The 17313-nt window shown below is 46.8% G+C and overlaps 1 protein-coding gene across 1 annotated transcript in view; it reads left to right on the forward strand.

Moving 5' to 3' along the window:
• Positions 1-17313, forward strand: part of LOC136995298 (neuronal acetylcholine receptor subunit alpha-7-like) — a 64355-nt gene that overhangs the window by 40008 nt on the left and 7034 nt on the right. Inside the window, exons 7-8 of the mRNA XM_067315549.1 lie at positions 1580-1774; positions 3067-3153. Coding sequence (XP_067171650.1) covers positions 1580-1774; positions 3067-3153 — 282 coding nt within the window. The remainder of the gene's footprint in view (positions 1-1579; positions 1775-3066; positions 3154-17313) is intronic.

The raw sequence follows: 17313 nt of genomic DNA on the forward strand, positions 1-17313 counted from the left end.
GGCTTTCACATACTCCTTTATAGTGGCTATTTCTGTCCGGTAGCTTTGTGCATCTGATGAAGAGACTGGCTTTTGATTTATCTGTCTTCCTCCCAGATAAGGCACGGACAGAGCTGACCCTTAACTAGCCCATACAACTATAGTGATAGTTAACACCATAAGCCAGCCACGGCCATATCCTTTATGGAGCTTTTGCCACACTCCTGCCAGAACAAACACGCCATAGCATCTTCTGTCATGCGGGCAGAAACAAAAAGGAGGTAAGCAATGGTGGCAGGAAAGGTCTTCCAACTTCCCCTGACATTTCCTGTGCTGCTGCTGTCCCTGCCAAGCAGAGTCTTAGATGTCCCTGCCAAGCAGGGTCTTCTGCAACCTGGTCACTTTGGCCAATCCACAGTACAGCTATGCTGGACAGCTATGTTTCTTAACCCTCAGAGGTGACAGACTTTAAGCTTAACTCGACACCCCTTTTGAAAACGGAAGTCATATCATATTTGTTTTTCCTGATGAAACAAAGCAAGTACTATATAAGAGAATGACAGAAAAATAACAACTAGCGGCACCTGTCCTGCAGAAAATCTGCTGCATGGGCTAGTGAATATGACATCCTCCCTTTGTCACCATTTGCTTTCTGCAGGGAGGCAGAAGGTATGTTTTGCTGCATTATCCTTTGGCCACTGTTTGCAAATCTTTCCTTGTTGGGACTGGGATGGTCAGAACTGTGTTTATTCAGCCCAAATGAGTCTCTGTGGCTAAGCCAGGTTCTGAGTACTCAAAAGGCATGAAAAAAACCCTCAGAAAATGCAGAAGCAGGATTAGGAACAGCAGGAATCTTGCACAGCTGCCTCAGAGGTTGCTGAAGACACTGACATACTAAGAGTTACAACAGCTGGTTTAACCCTGTAGTGATGTATTTCAGCTTTCAAACAACTTCGAGCTGAGGAAAAAAAACATACTTTGTCCCTTCTGCCCCTTAATCTGTTCACCATGTTTTCATCCTTGTGGCCATAGTGTTAGAAAATGACTTTTGCCTGGTGACAGCCTTAGGGGTTTCTCTTCTCCCTTCTCAGTTGCCACAAGACACTTCAAAGCACTCCTGGGTCTGATATTTGGAAGTATTGAGCAGTAAGAGACCCCACGGAGGTTGGGGTGGGGAGAAATCCCTTCCATTTCCCTCAGACTGAACCTCAGGAATCAGACGAGATGCCCGCTCAGGTCTGAACCTAGACTGTCTGGAGGTAGTTGTAGCGTGCTCACACCCCTACACTAGATCCTCTGTGAGGGAACAACTGGTTCAGTGGTCAAGACAGGGCTCAGTTTGTCTCCTTTTTCTCACCCCATTGCTGGCTTACGACTTAAAGCGAAAAATACTGAAGCACCAAGGTGGCTGTTGCTGCCTGTGCCAGGAACATCCTCTGCAGGGCTGGATCTGTTCGTGGTCAGGGATAGACCACGTGGTCCCTGAAAGTCCTTCAGCTCTGGTGAGAGACCACACTATTAGAGGTGCCATAAACCATCATGTGCTTGGCCCCTTTCCAGGGATACCTCTCCCCACTGCTCTGATCTCCCCTCTCTACAGGTGTCCCAGGAAAGAGGAACGAGATGTATTATGAATGCTGTAAAGAACCATATCCAGATGTGACATATACCGTCACCATGCGCCGACGCACACTCTACTATGGCTTGAACCTGCTGATTCCATGCGTTCTGATATCTGCCTTGGCATTGCTTGTTTTCCTCTTGCCAGCTGATTCAGGAGAGAAGATTTCTTTAGGTAAGTGCTAAAAAATTCATTTCCTTTCTAAGTCTTCTCCATAAAATGGGAAATAAATGGTGCTTGATAAAAAAGATTTCCCTGGAGGAGCAGCTGAAGCACTTGTTTGGTTGGAGAAACCAGGGTAACAGCTTTCTGTAAGACATTCACACATACTGTGCTACGTACTTCTACTGACATCATCCTTTTGATTTTATCCTGGGATGAGGCAAAACTTTTCGCTGGCACAGGCAGCAACGATAACACTCTCTCCCCTGTCGCTCTTTTCCTTAGTGCATCTCAATGCATTTCACAGCTGATTAGCTCCATTTTTCAGCTAGGATGTACTAAGTTACGGAGAGGTGGAGTGGCTCTCTGAAGGGTCACGAGCAGCAGTGACTGGGCATTGGATTCTCATCTTCCATGTCCTCAAGTCCCCAAACCACCAAGCTATGAGTTCCCCATAAATGCAAAGAAGTGACAGTCAAAGAAGAGTTAAATGTGATTTACTATTATATGTGCTTCCAAGAGTAGAAGACAGGGGAAAGCAGGAAACACACAAAACTGGCCCAGGTGAGATCTTAATTTTTATATTGTGCACAAAACTGGTCAGGGCAAAGACATTCAGAAAGGAACAAGCGCACTGAGGGTCCGTAGAGCAGTTGGAAAACTGAGTGGCCTGGCTTCCATGAAGCAAAACAAGAACTAAGGGGAATAGGACTGCTGTCTATAAAGAAGAGGGGGAAGTCAAGAAAAAGAATTATTTGAGCTAAAAGGCGATGCTGACACAAAAAATAGGGCATAATGTTCGTGCAGGCTGTGAAACAGAAGGTGATTTCTCAGCACCAGAACGGCGAGTTTTTGCAACAGCCTTTCCAGAGGGAGCAAATAAACAAAGAGCTACGTTTAAATCAGGTTGCAGCTGTACGGAGGACATTTTACAATGTCCAAAGATTACTTGTGACTGTGAAGTCTCTGGAAGCTCTTAAAAACTGGCTGGGCTTTGCTTGAGCCCAGTTTTGCAAGAACAGCACAGTTTACAAGTTCTGCAAGCTTCATTTCATTCAGCAGCAAAGACTTTAAGAGGAACAAGGTTTTGGGAGTAATTGAGACAAGGGGAAAGAGAGCGGCTAAAGATGCATCCAAAGATACTCTCACTTGGCAGAAGCTCTCATTTGTCTTGACAAGCACAAAGCCATGCATTTGGCTTAGCTGTAGATCAGGACAAGGTTATATTTATCAGCACAGACATCGTAAGAGGAGCTGCAGAGATCACGTTCCTCATCCTTCCTCTCTATTTTCATTCCCTGCAGGTATCACTGTCCTGCTGTCCCTGACTGTATTCATGCTGCTCGTGGCTGAGATCATGCCTGCAACTTCTGACTCAGTCCCACTGATAGGTAGGTTGCTTTTGTCGCTCTGTGCACACCCTATGATACTTCCTAAGAGCTGTGCAAAGCCGGTTTGAGGACTGAATCTTTTTTTAATAGAGTTTTGCATTTCAGCAGTGTCAGGAGTAAATCTTTGTCTGGGCCTTCACTGTTTGGGCATATGAAGAGAGCCTACATGAGGGTTGCAAAGGGGCTTTGAAAACATCAGATAAGCTGGTAACTGCAAGGTGCAGGGGACATAGGACTAACACAAAACCTGGAGGTTTAGGTGGGCAAAGCTGAAGACCCAGCACCTTCAGGGCACAGGCACGGAGTGAATACTGGAATAATACTCAGCCCTGGCTCTGGATTCGTTGCGCCTGGCTGTAAAGTTGCTTCGGCAGCTTTTTGAATGAAGCGGGTCCCACACAGAGCTTTTGAAAATCTCAGTGTTGCTGGCTGGAAAAAATTCTTTCCTTGCCCACATGACCTGCCTTCCCTCCTTTTATGCATCTCTCCCTGCCAGTTCTCCTCCTCCTCTCTTCTGTCTACCCCAAGAGCAATTCAAGAGATTGCAGTTGAAATCCAAATACATCACTGGTGTGGTGGTGATTTTTAACATTTGATGAAAGCTATTGACCAGATTATCTTCTTGGTGACTTCCACTGTAACTACCCTGGAAGACAATATAAGAAATCCAAGCTTATGCCATATAAGCCTTTTTATTATAGCCTAAGAAGCAGTCATGGAAACATCTAAAAGACCTTACCTGGACTCAGAATGGTGGATTATTACTTTTATTTTTACTGTGGTGGTATCAGAAGGCTCCAGGTGAAGGCCCATAATACCAAGTGCTGAACACACACAGGCCCACACAGTAAAGGACTGTGTTTGCCCCAGAAAGCTTGCAGATTGAGCAGATAAAGCAGACATGGATGGGAAGGGTAGAGAAGGAGCTGGAAGAAATATCATTCTTCCCTTTTTCTAGACAAGGAATGAAGCTGTGAAGGATTAAATGATTTTCCCAAAGTCATACGGAAAAGACAGAGTGCTCTAATCATGTGCTTCATTAGTTTGTTCTTTCTGGAGGGTCAGATAACGAGGCAGATGAGGGATTCACTCTTGTTCCACAAGATAAACTGAGGCATCAGGAGAGACTGATTGCCTGTTATGGGGCTGTCATACCAATAAGCTGGCCCACAAAGATGCTGGCTGGGTATTATGAACATTGCCAGGCACAGTGAAAATGCAGGTCTTGCTTTCATGTTGTTTTTGAGGTTCAGTGTGATACAAACTGCAGAAGGGGAAGGTCACTTCTGTGTGCAATACATACACAGCTCTGCAAGTCCACAGCAGCACGACAGGAGCAAGGAGAGATCTCAGGCTGCGGTCCCATCGGCGATGCACGTCAATGACTCCAGCCTCTGCCACATGAAATTCCTGAAACTGCTGTCTGAGAAGGATAGGGAGAAGTGAAAGGACCAAGGCAGGTCGGACTGCCAGCAGCTGCAGGTGACTCCCCACCTCTTCTGGCCTGAGGATGCCCAAACCCTTCAGAGTTGGGACAGCTAAACAGGGGAGAAGGGGAAGGCCAAGCGGCAAGATGTGATCAGTAAAGGCACAGGCCTGTACGCTGCCTTCGTGTTGCTTGCAAGTGGGGCTGAGTGCAGAGCCTGAATTAGCATTGGCATATTCTTTAAGGAGAAGCCACAGATAAGCATGTCATGTTGGCGGGAGCAAAGCCAAGGATGACGGTCTCTTTCATCAGGACTAAGGGGGCCTGCGCTTGAACTGGGGAAAGCATCATTCCCTGGCCTCATAGCAGGGTAAGGAAAGTAAACCTGTTCTGGTTTGAAGAGTAAGCAAGAATGAACATCATAGGAAAAACTAGGACCTGAAAAATTATATTATCTCCTGAGCTAATGCCAATATTTTTGTTCAAATCATGACTAAGATACACACAGAGGACAGTAGAAATAAAAAATATATATATTCAACAATATATCTAGGTGCCGATGGAGGGTGTGCTTCATCATTGTGTAACTAAGGCCTAGCATGAGGCATACCATAAAAAGAGCAAAATGACATTTAGTCGCACAACCTCATTATCTAACTTCAGGGAGTTAGATAGACCTAAGTTATGTATTATTACAGATTTTCATACTGGAATAACAAGTTTCAGCAAATTACTACCTAATCTATTGCAGATGTGTGGACATCAAATATCAGCAGGGTGGTAGGGAGGTCTATTGGGTCAAGTCCCCTTCTCCAGGTGACTGTTGGCTGCTCAAGTATTAGGACCTCTCACACCTTTTCATCATTTTTGGATCACAAAGCCAAGAATATGATAAGGGACTCTCTTCTCACCACTAGTGTATTAAATATGCCTTCTTGGCAGCCTGTATTATTGCAAGTTTTTTCATGATTCAGAAATAATTGGAGCATATCAAATGTATTAGAAATGCACCTATCAAAGTTGTCATGTAGGTCAAAGACAGTTTGTTCCTTTCATCTGTTCATTAAACAAATTTCACACTGTAAAACACTGTAAAAGAAAAATTATAATACATGGATGGTCTATTAGACCCTGGAGACTGACTTGAGCTATCCAGAAAAGGGATGTCTAAAGCAAACCCCTGGCTACTCTCACCTGACGCTCTCCTGTTACAGCCCAAAAGCACACTGAGCCTTGACTGGGGTCCACTGTGCAACCAGGCAGTCTGGGCTGGCGTGCTCTGAAACTTGGCAATCCTCCTTTAATGGGAGCTCCTGCTTCACAGGATCACAAGATAACTCATGTTGGAAGGGATCAGGGGAGGTGTCTAGCCCAAACCCTGCTCAGGGCAGGGTCAGCCATGGGGTCAGACCAGGTTGCTCAGGGTTATTTCCAGTCAAGACATTGTCCCCTTTCATTTTATTATAGAAGACAATCAAGTTGGTCAGGCCTGATTTATCCTTGATAATTCCTGGCTGACTGTTCCCAGTTACCCATCTTCTGCCTTAAGTGCCCAGAAATGTTCTCCAGGGACTCGCTCCCTGATTTTCCCAGGGATCGAAGGGAGGCTGACCTGCTTCTGGGTCCCCAGATTGTTCCTTTGGCTTTTCCCAAAGGTGGGTGCAACAACTGCCTTTCTCCAGTTCTCAGGGATCTTCCCCAGTCTCTGTGGCCTTGCAAGGATACCAGCCAGCCCTCTCAGCACCCGTGGTGCAGCCTGTCTGGTCCCATGGGCTTGTAGGGGTTGTATGGGTTGAGACCTGACAAGTAATCCCTGACTTGATCCTAATCCACCGCTGGTAGTTCTCTTTCTCCTTGAACACTGTCTGTAAGCACAGAGACCTGGGAGACCTTGACAGTGAAGAATGAGACGAAGAAAGCACTGAGCACCTTGGCCTTATTTCTGTCTGCTCTCACTAAATCATCCACCCCATTCACCAGTGGGCCCATGTTTTCCTTTTTGAGCTTTTTGATGTTATTGTAGCAGTAGAAGCTCTTCTTGTTGCCCTTGATGTCCCTCGGCAATCTCAGCTGCCGAGCTTTAACTTTCCTAACACCAGTCCTGCACGCCCAGACAATGTTCCTAAATTCCTCCTTTGCAGTCTATCCCTACTTTCACCCCCATCCCCCATATGCTGCCTTTTTGCATTGGAGCTCTGCCATGAGTTCCCTGCTTAGCCATGCTGGTCTCCTGATGTGTCTGCTTGTTTCTATGAGTAGCGAGAAAGATCTTTCTTGCACCTGGAGACTGTTGTCCTTAAAGCCCTGGCAGCTTTCCTGAGCTGCTTTAGCCTTCAGAGCTGCCTCCTATGGGGTCCCACTTAGCAAATCCCTGAAAAAAGTGAAATCTTCTCACCTGAAGTCCAGGGTATTTACTTTGCTGCCTTTCTCCCTCAATCCTATCAGGATCTTGAACTCTATTATTTCACTGTCACTACAGCCCAGGCTGCCACCAGTTATCATGTCCCCAGCCAGTTCGTCCTCGGTAGTATTAGCAGATCCAGCTGTGCACTAGTTCTGGTTGACCCATCTTGTTCCTCCATCCAGAAGCTACTCCTGGCACTCTCCAGAAATCCTCTTGACAGCTTGCATTCCACTCAGCTGCTCTCTCAGCAGATGACAGGGAAGTCCAGGTCCCCTGTGAGAACCAGGGTCTGCAACACAGAGGTATCCCTGCGTTGCCTAAAAAGGACCCCATCCACTTGCCCACAGTGATCAGGTGGTCTGTAACAGGCTCCCACCACAGTGCCACCCTCACTGGCCTCTCATCTGACCCCAACCCACAAGCTTTCCACCAGCTGTCACCTGTCCTGTAGATACCCACCATAGGAGCTGCTCCTGCATGTAGAGGGCAATGCACATCGTCTTCCCTGAAGGGCTTGTACCTCTCCATCAGAGGACTCCAGCAGTGTGAGCGTCTGGTGATCTCCACGTCTCAGTTATCCCAGTTATGCTGAATTTTTGTGACTGTACACAGGACTCCAGTTGCTCCTGCCTGTTTCCCAGGCTGTGCGAATTTGTGCACACACTCTGGAGGTGGGCCCCCTCCGCTCTATGCTACCATTGCTGAGGCCTTTCTTGTTCAGCCCTCCGTGCACCATTTTCCTTCCACCCCTCTCCACTATTCCCCCACTTAGATGTGGGTTGTCATCTCTGTCCCAGAGCGTGCTTAGTTTAAATCCCTACTCCTAACTCCTAGCTCTACTCCAGACACCAGCCCAGACAAACAGGGCAAGACCGCCTGCCCATTTGGCTGCTGGATCTAAATAGCCCTTGTTCAGCAAGTACTCACTGTTGGGCTGTATGGTATAGACAGACCTTGAGCTCTGAAAGCCTTTTCCCTACTCCAATGGGGAAGCGCAGAATAATCTTCCCACAATGATATTGCAGGCGATCCCAGAAGGGGTATAGCAGGTAATAATTGCAGTTCTTCAGCATGATCCAATTCCAGCTGAAAATCCCTAGGGAGGAAGTGGTGGACCCTTGGACAGCTTGTTCAGTTCTTGGAGAATCACCATGATTAGCACCAGGTTACAGGAATAAATGAATCTTCTAAAGCATGCGGTTTAAAAAGGATGCAAGCAATTCGATCCTGAAATAGAAAGATCAACTGCTGGACTGCAGGAGAAGTCACTGTTGCTCGTCTTCATGTCTGTGGGAGCAGAGATGCTCTGACCCGTACACTCTGAAAAATCTGCTTTGTATTGTTAGGATTTGGGTTTTTTAAAATTAAACGTGCATCCACAGCCACCTGGACCCATATGAATAGTCCCACCTTTTGCCAGTCCAACAACACTGGTCCCTAACATGCTGTATATCTTACTTTTCTCTGCCTTTTGGCCTCAGTTTTAACTATTTAACCATGAGAACGTGAGAAATTCTCAGAGCTGCTGCTTGCAGTCACTCTGTTAAGGGGGCACAGGAAAGCTGCTCTGATATAACATGAGGAAAAGAACCGGCTTCTCATGTCTGATCTGTTTGCAAAGAAATGAGGAAATGGTATCTTGATTCTTCTTAACTGAGGCTAGTCTCTCTTGACCTCGACTAATATTTACAATAAATGAGGCACTTTCCAGCCTAAGTAAGCACAGGGAAGCAGGTGGGGCAGGATGCCTGCTTTTTCCTGTTGTAACCTGTCTGCAAAACACCTCCTTCCTTTCCTTGGCACATCCTTTGTACTCTGTTCATAAAGCTGCCCGGAGTGGACTTTCTCTTCCCCCACCACGTGCAACTTCTCACATGACGGACTCCGGTTTTCTAAGCAGCCCAATAGATGCTGTGTTAATACACAATAACAACAAGCAGACTTTTTTTCATCTGTAAAGAGCAAGTGGCAAAGCTTGGCCTAGAAATCAGAGGCAGGTTGCTCAATGCCTTTTAACACTGGGACTCTTCTGCTTCAACACACTGCGGGGTGATGTGTACTGAAGCTTTTTCCTCCCCAGTGAGCCAGGCCCTTTCTGTGCCAAGAAATGTTCCAGCTAGGAGTCTGGGTGACTGCATTTGTCCCCCTGCTCCTGTTCTCCAGAAATTTCCCCCTGTTTGGGGGAACAAGATATTTCCAGAGCCCACTTTTCAGCAGCATTGCAAATGTGCCACACAAGGCATTGAGATCTTTCAAAAATTAAAGGGCTGCTCTTCTGCAAACTCATCCATGATGCTGAAGAAAGGAAAAGTCCAGGAACCAGAGCAAGGATGCCTCTGTTTATGTTTAAAAAATTAAACACCCATAGCAACAGAAACCAGCTCAGTCATTTGGATCGAGAGTATTTACGTCCCATGGCATTCACAAACACAACGGTTCGGCCAGAATTCAACACAAGTTGACTATACGAGCAAGGCTTGCTTCACTGCTGGGCCCTGGAGGTCCCTCCTGGCACTGAAAGCTCTGGACTGTGGCTCCTGAACAGACTTTCAGACCATGATTACACGGCAGCAACTGTGTCCTAAACTTACGCACCCCGGGAACGGCTTCATCCTGCCTCACTGGCAGTGTGTCTGGCTGCACTCATGATTTGACCTACTTTTAATTTCTCTCTTTAAAAAAGTTTTTATAAAGAGCCTGTGTAGCTAGACAGCTGGAGGTCATCTCATGAGGAAAAACCACAGAGAAATGCACAGAACTCCAGACGTGTTACACACCTGAAATTACTGGACTGGCTGCACTATCACTGGGTGAAATCCTAAAGCCTGTGTCATACAGCTCAGGTGTATGGTAACAACTGCCCTTTACGTTTCTATAAGCCTATTAACTTACAGACAGATTTGTCTCTCACTTGAAAAGCCAGCAATTCCATGGAGATAGCCTGCTCCTAATACACAGTACACTTGTGCACCAACTGAGGGCATTATATGAGGAGGGAGATCCATGTGGATGTGTAACAATCCCAGTTCAGCGACCAAAATGAAATTACACAAATAACATAATTTGAAATAGAGTTTCTGTAGAAGTTTTGGATCTGTCCATTCAAACTAGAGGGTCAGGTAATTCATCTGGGAACTACATCTGAGACATCCAGTCATAAACTGCAAGGGCTTTTTTATTTTGATAAAGACAGCATGAAACATATAAACAGTACTGGATAATCAAGTCCATTTTGGCTAATGGTTTTGTGACCATCTCTGAAGAAAGGATCAATCCATTCCTTAGGCAATAGGCATACGCCTGAATTCTTTTTTCTAAAGAGCATTGTGCCTCCCTATTTGCAGACTCCGTATCCCTGACCTGTTTCATTAAACTCTATCATTCATTTGAAAGCAACCTTGCAATTAAGGGTAGCAAATCATGCATTAAGAAGTAACTAGGAAGGAAGCTTCTCCAGATCAAGTCAGATTCCTAACTGTAACTCTGCCCCTTCACAATTATCCTTTAAGTAGAGCCTCCTTAAGATTATACAGCTGGTGGGCATGCTTACGCACTTCCAACAGTACCTGATAAAGCAATCACCAGGATCTCATTAATCTTGCATTGCTATAGGCATGTTTTCAAGAATCAATGTCTCAGGATGGGCTGCTGGGTTGGACTCACGGACTAAATACCTTAAAAAATTCAGCTCCTAATGTAATGTTTAGTTACCTAGCAAAAATCAACCTGTTTTTCAGAAAGACAGATCAATCCACAGCCCGTTGTAGTCAGATATGGCCAAAAGCAATGGCCCTGGAAAGTTCAAGGCAATGCAGTTACGGGCATAGCTGGCACTGCTTCCCCACCCTCATATTCTGCTGCCTGCGATATCATCTCGGGGGCAAAAACACTTTGGGCCACACGGCATGGCATGGAAAGGGTTCAGAGGGCTCCGCTCTTCCTTCCTGCTCTGTGATCCTGGCTGCTTCCAGCCTCAGATGATTCAGCCTATTTTAGATGTTTTATTCTTAAAGAAACACCACCAAATCCCTGCCTGGCCCGAGTCAGGGCAGGTTTGCCTCTCCTCCCAGCGCAGCGTGACACGGGCTCTGGGATCCCCGTCCACCCTCCTGCATCCACCTTGACTGCATCTCCACTTTAGCAGTCCCATGACTGCAAGAAAAGGGCGATAGAGTGCAGAAGTGACCCTAAAATGTTTACTTAGCGAACCTCGCCTGGCTGTTTCTTCCTCTCGTCTTGATCCAAAGCTCACTGCAGACACGAGTCCTTCAGATCAGGCCCCAGGTGGCAGAGAAAGTACAGCCACACAGCGAAACAGCCAGGAGCACCCGCAGCAGGCAGATTCCAGCTTGCGGCCAAGGCTACAGCAAGCTGAGAGCTGGCTGCTCTCCCTCCGCCCCAGCCGGTGCTCACAGGAAGTATTGCTTTCAAAGTACTTTGTCAGATCAGATAAGGCATGCTTCTGCCCATAAGCCAAATCCTAAATTGAAATGTTCAGACCTCTCAAACCAGTCAGATGATTTGTTTCTCCCACAAACACTCTTCTGGCCCGGAACTTCAAGGCGTCCTGCTGAACACGGGAAGTGCTCGACCATTTTGGATTTACCATGCGCTATATCTCAGTGCAGAATGCCTGTGGGGAAGACAAATGATTTTTTTTTTTTCCTCCCACATACCCAAGTAAACGCCAAGGCAGTGCAAATCATTATTTCCTGCCAGCTCTCTTCAGAATAGTACCATCACTTTTGGGTCTAGAACCTGTATTTTGCTCTAAAAGGTGTTTTATTGCAGAAAGTGTGGACCACTTGAAAAATGGTATGTTCACAGAGTGTATGAAAAACAAAACTTGGGACTCATAAGTACAAGGAACTGTCACTTCCTCAGTCCATATTAACATCCACACGATGCTTGATGCCTTGGCTGGACATATCAAATGCCATGCAATAAAATTGAGTTATCGTCGCCTCTAGGTAATATAAACTGCATTTCCCTCTGTCCCCTTCTTTCACTGTGCTCACCTGCTTGCCTGTTCTTAATGCACAATAAGTACTTGCTACTCAGGGCTCTACTAGCCTAACATATTTACAGCCTTGTCTCCTTCTTGCTCTTCTTTACCATGCTTATTTTATTTCAGTAAAGAAGAAGGGTGTAAGCTGTGAATAAATATGTTTGCACCAGATGCTCGGGGTGATTTCTTGCAGTTCAGTCATACAGCAAACAAGGCTGCAAATTGCTGAGAGAAGGAAGCAGCACAGTGCTTTAACAGCTCCAAGAATTACAGATTGTTCTAAGTTAAGAGCAAAAGCCATTAGTGGTTCTGACTAGATGGAGAAAACGAGATTAATCTCCTATTACATTTTCTGTCATGTGCCTGTATCTCTTCAGCTGCTGCCACTCTAGCATCTGCCCTTTCATTTTTCTCTGTCTCTTTTTGATTTTGCTGAGTGCTTTCCCCCCCGCCCTTCGATGCTCCTGCCTGGCAGCTTGCTGACTCCAGGCCTCTGCTCAGCTTCTTCCATGCAATGGAAATTCTCAGTCTCAGCAGCTCTTTGCAGTTTTGGGCTCCGTGGTCAATGGTGCTGTTCCCAAAGTCTCAAGCTTTGCAACTTTCTTTGTGAAAAAAATACAGCTGTTCTTTTTCTCAAATACCTTGTTCTACTCCTCAAAAGCGTGTGGGAGAAGAGCTTGAAAACACTGACCCTATGCCCTCTACAAGTATCATAACCAAAAGGTAAACATAGAGTCTAATCCTTAGATTTCTCACTCTCTGAAGACATTTTCTGTTTATGAGGCATCAGCTCACAGTTCAGGAACATGACGATGCTCTTTGCTCTCTAACATCAGTGAGAGGTAATGGATGACACATGGTGGCTCAGCTAGAGCAGATCTCATCAGTAATGGACATAATTTTCCTGCCCACATCCTTTTCCTTGTTTCTTTGCTCTCTGTGTACAAGGGTAAATCAGCTAGGAAGGGAATCCCTCCTTCACCTTTTGGTGCCCTGGTCTCTGAGAAACTCTGCACAAATGGTGGGCCATCAGCTGTTGTGTACTGGGACCCTGTCTGCCTGGCACTGGCCCCAGTCTCTGCCATAGGAGGAGAGAAACAGAATGGCTGGAAGCCCCTGGGATGGTCTCTGAGGTCTCCTGAGTCCTCCACAGGCTGCAACTTATGAACTGGAAGCATTTCCAGAGGTGCAGTGGTGCACAGCTCATTTGGTGCATGTTTTGAGACATTTCTCCCATTTCCTGAGAGTTCAGTGGAGGCATTCAACACCAAATGGTTGACATGACCTGACTAGTAGCAGCTGTAAACCACTCCAGCATTTCAGGTGCAGTTACTGACGCTTTCTGCGGAGAAGGAACACAGACTCCAGTGGGATGCATCCAGTTCAACCACTGTGAATACCTGAGTATGACATTCCCCTTCCTCCTCCTCCATTTCATAATAAAACCAGGACTGTAACTTGCCGCAGTGGGGAAGCTCTGTCTTTCCATGATTAACTGGGTTAATAAATCTGGATAATACACTGATTTTCCTGTCAGTATTCAGTAATAATTTTAACAAAGCAACGCATCACTCTGGGATCTTCTTGCCTTTCTTAGGGTTTCTGCTTTATTTACCTTGTTCTATTAATTAGTCTTAAAGTTAAAGTTAATCCAATTCCACTCCAAAACATTTCTAAAATAATCTTAAGGTGCTTCCCTGATGTTGGGTGATGTCACAGAATGTCCTAAAATGGTGCTGGAAACTCCTGAAGTTTTGGATTGCAAGTCAAGGCCATCCTTTTGATACAGGTTTTACTCTTTAATGTCAGAGGATGTCTGCAAGAACAAATAGCTATTGTCATCGCTGATCATTTAAAAAGACTTACTGGGTCTCTGTGGCTGTGTCAGATCTGTATTTGTTGTGATTACAGCACCTGGTCATCTTCTAATGGTGCTGAGACTGAGCCTGACAGCTCCAGATGTTAAAGCAGCTGTCCAGGTAGCGTGTTACATCATGCCCCCTCTGGCAAAGAGAGGGAAGAAAATCAACAATGAAAGAGCAGACACCTCATGCCTGAAAGAGATCAGCTCCTGTGCACGAGCAGCAGCTGTTTCATTGACACATGACTGCTGAAGAAAGCAGCATGCAGCTTTGAAGTCACATGAAGAACAGCTAATAGCGACCAGTGCAGACCTCCGCATCCCTGGGGAGCATCGCTATGCAAGGCAGGAGCATACGGGGGCTCCAAACGCTGGTGTCCCAGTCCCTTTTCCTGCCCTGTGGCAGCTGTCCAGGACAGAAGAAGAAAATGGGAGCAGTTCTCTTCCAGAGCATGGTAATCGCATCCCAGCTCTGCCTCAGAGCAACTCACAGCCAGCACCCAGGCCCACGCTCTTCCCAGTGCACTCTGGACTGGGCTGGCTGCTCCTTCACTGGGGGCTGACACTGCCTGTGGCTGGGACATTTATTAAAGCCTCCACGCAGACCCATTTAGCCTAGAAAAGATCTTGGTAACCAGGAGCTCCAGGGTAAGATAAGACAATAACATGCTCAGTGACAGATATTGAGTATTCTCCTCGAGGTGTTTAAATGAAATGGGCTGAGCTTCTTTGTAAAATCAGGTTCACATTTGCCCGCTGCCGACAGATACACTTGGAAGGGAGAAACTTTGTGGGAGTCTCAAAGCCCTAATTGCATCTGTGCTGTGGGCTTTAGGATGGACTCTAAAATACTGGGGCAGGGGGGAGGGAAGAGGACAATCCTGTGGCTGGATTGCAGCTGTTGAAGCTCAGTTCTTACTCTGTTGCTTGTTGCCTGTACCACATCTGATGGATCAGCATCTCTATTCCTGTGGCTGTGCTTGGCAACATCAAGAGAAGCCCAGGAGTGGAGTTGGTTGATCATGTGGGGCCAAAGTAGGGTGAGTGGAGATGGCAGTGCCATGGCTCCAAGGAAAGTGGTACCTACGTGCCTTGCAGGTTGGTCCTCTCAGCAGCTCTGCTCACAGGGTTGCTGGAGGAGGATAAGAGAGCAGTGGTCATGGCAGAGGGGGTGGTGGAGGTGACAAGGGACCGCGGCCCTTGAAGCTTTTGTCAAATGATGGGTTTGATCTGGCTGGGGTGAGGGCTAAAGACTGCCAGGGACAGAGATGCCAGGCCAGCAGACTGGAGGAGGATTAAGCCACGCTCTTGGGGAGGTGTGTGAGAGACAGCACGAGAGTCTTTCCCACCAGAGCTCTCTTGAGAGCTGCAGGAGGAGAATATTCTTCTGCTGCAGGGAAAGAGGAGATGTAGGATTAAGCCATGGAAGGGAAGACCAGGAAATATTTGAGGGGGTAAAGCTACTGTTTCAGAGTCAGCATCAGTTTGCCTCACTCCTGAACCTGCTCAGGACTGGAGGTTTTCCGTCCCTTACAGGTGAACTGTCACTGATCCCAGGCCTGGCTCGGTCTCAGCCACCCCTGCCCGTGGCTCTGCCCTCACGCAGGATCCGTAATGCGAGCACAGAGCCGTGTTTTGGAACCAAGAGACCCATGGGCAGAAGCTCTAGTAATTACTTTATCAACAGTGGCTCTCAGGTCCACCCTATCTTGCCACAGGAGAGTGGGCAGCAGCCTCATCATATCTCCTCCTAGCTGGACTACCTGCCAGGTTTCATTTCACAGATACACTTGTGACTTTTTATCGCCTGAAACTGATAACACAGTTGAAGCACCATGCCCTCTATTCTCCATCCTTACTCTCCAACTTAAAACTTAACAGTACCTTGGCCAGAAGGACCCAAATAGAAATGCAAGTGATGCACACCCAGCCATTTCTTCCTTGCCCACCATCAGGCAAGAACAGATAGCATTTTTCTTTATGGCACCACAGGTCCCCTACAGTTGCCAGTCTCGGCTTGAGAGAACTGTTTTCCCTGTTTACTCCAGACCTCCATAGCAATTTCCTGCCCTCTGTTCTTGGGATTACAGCACAAGAAACTAAGAATGTGAATTCCTCAGCTAATCCTTGGCTGGGATTTTCAAGAGTCAGGTAATACCAAGTTCCTTTCAAATTCAACTGAGAGGTTAATTTTCCAAGGGTCTATGAAAAATCCTAACCAAAGCCATTTTTAATTGATCACTTCAGGCCTGGAAGCCTTATTGGTGGCATCTAAATGCATAGAATTTGCTGCAGGGTTTAGTGACTTATGGCACTAATTATTCTAGTGGTGTCAACATGCCTGTATTCCTATTATATGACTCATTTTGGAGTCAGATCAGCCACCTTCTCTGAAGCCTGAGTTCATGGTTTGTTCTGTTTTTGCACCACCGTTGGCTTTATTCTTTCATGAATAAGTGTAACAGAGATCTTTCAATTCACCTTGCCCTCAGGAGTATTCTTCTAGTCCAGCTGCATAATTCATTTTGCCGTGGAAAGCTATGCCTGCCTCTTGAAGCAATTCTAGCGTTGGTTTCAGGAAGGCATCAGAACCTCATTATTATGAATATGCTCTTTGCCGCTAAGGCAACAAAAAGAGGTGTTAGGAAACTGAGCCTGGCACAGAACTTGCCTTGGAGTCCTTATTAAAATCCTTGACTTTTCCTGCAAGCTTCGGCAGGGAGGGGTGGGCATAGGAAGAGGTTATAAGCTCTGGCAGTGCCACGCGTTGCCCCATGTTGCTCCCTGTTATCTGACTGTCACACTCCCTAGTATTTTGCCATAGCAAACGTCACTAGCTCTGTGGGCATTTCTTTTTCACACTCCAGTGCCTCAACCTAACTCCCAGCATGAGGAGGCTGTGCTGGGCCTTAGACTGGTTTCAGGTCCCTGCTCTGGCTTCAAGGATCTCGATTTCTGTCCTGCGTGGCAGGCTTAGATTTAGCAGTAAGGCGGAAGCACAGCTAGGAGCCAGAGGAGGTGGGCTTGAGGGCTGAGGAGGGTGCTGAAGAAGATGCCTAACCCCTGTGGGCAGTGATGGGGAGAACAGGCAAGAAATGGTGCCGTGGTCACACTTTGCTGAGGGGTCCAGTGACCCAACGAACAAAGCATGTGCCTTTGGCACTGCTGCCGGTACCACCAGGAGGCTCCCAGGACCGGGGCCTCGTGACCAGCATCCTCATCAGCTCCACAGGCACCATGCCGTCCCTGCAGCGGGAATAAAAGCAAAGCAAATACGCCTTTCACTGCATCTAGCCCTCCCCTAGGTGGAGGCGAAAGGGCTGAGCAGATGTACTGAAAACCGCAAAGGCCTCAAGCAGTGTATAGTGTGGATGGCCAGAGGAGAGGATGTTTGGATGTGACACAGGACTGCTCTCAGGGCCTGGCTGAGGAATGTTATTTGCCTTTTCTTTTTTTCCTCT

This window comes from Apteryx mantelli, chromosome Z (genome assembly GCF_036417845.1).
Source record: "Apteryx mantelli isolate bAptMan1 chromosome Z, bAptMan1.hap1, whole genome shotgun sequence".
NCBI lineage: Eukaryota > Metazoa > Chordata > Aves > Apterygiformes > Apterygidae > Apteryx > Apteryx mantelli.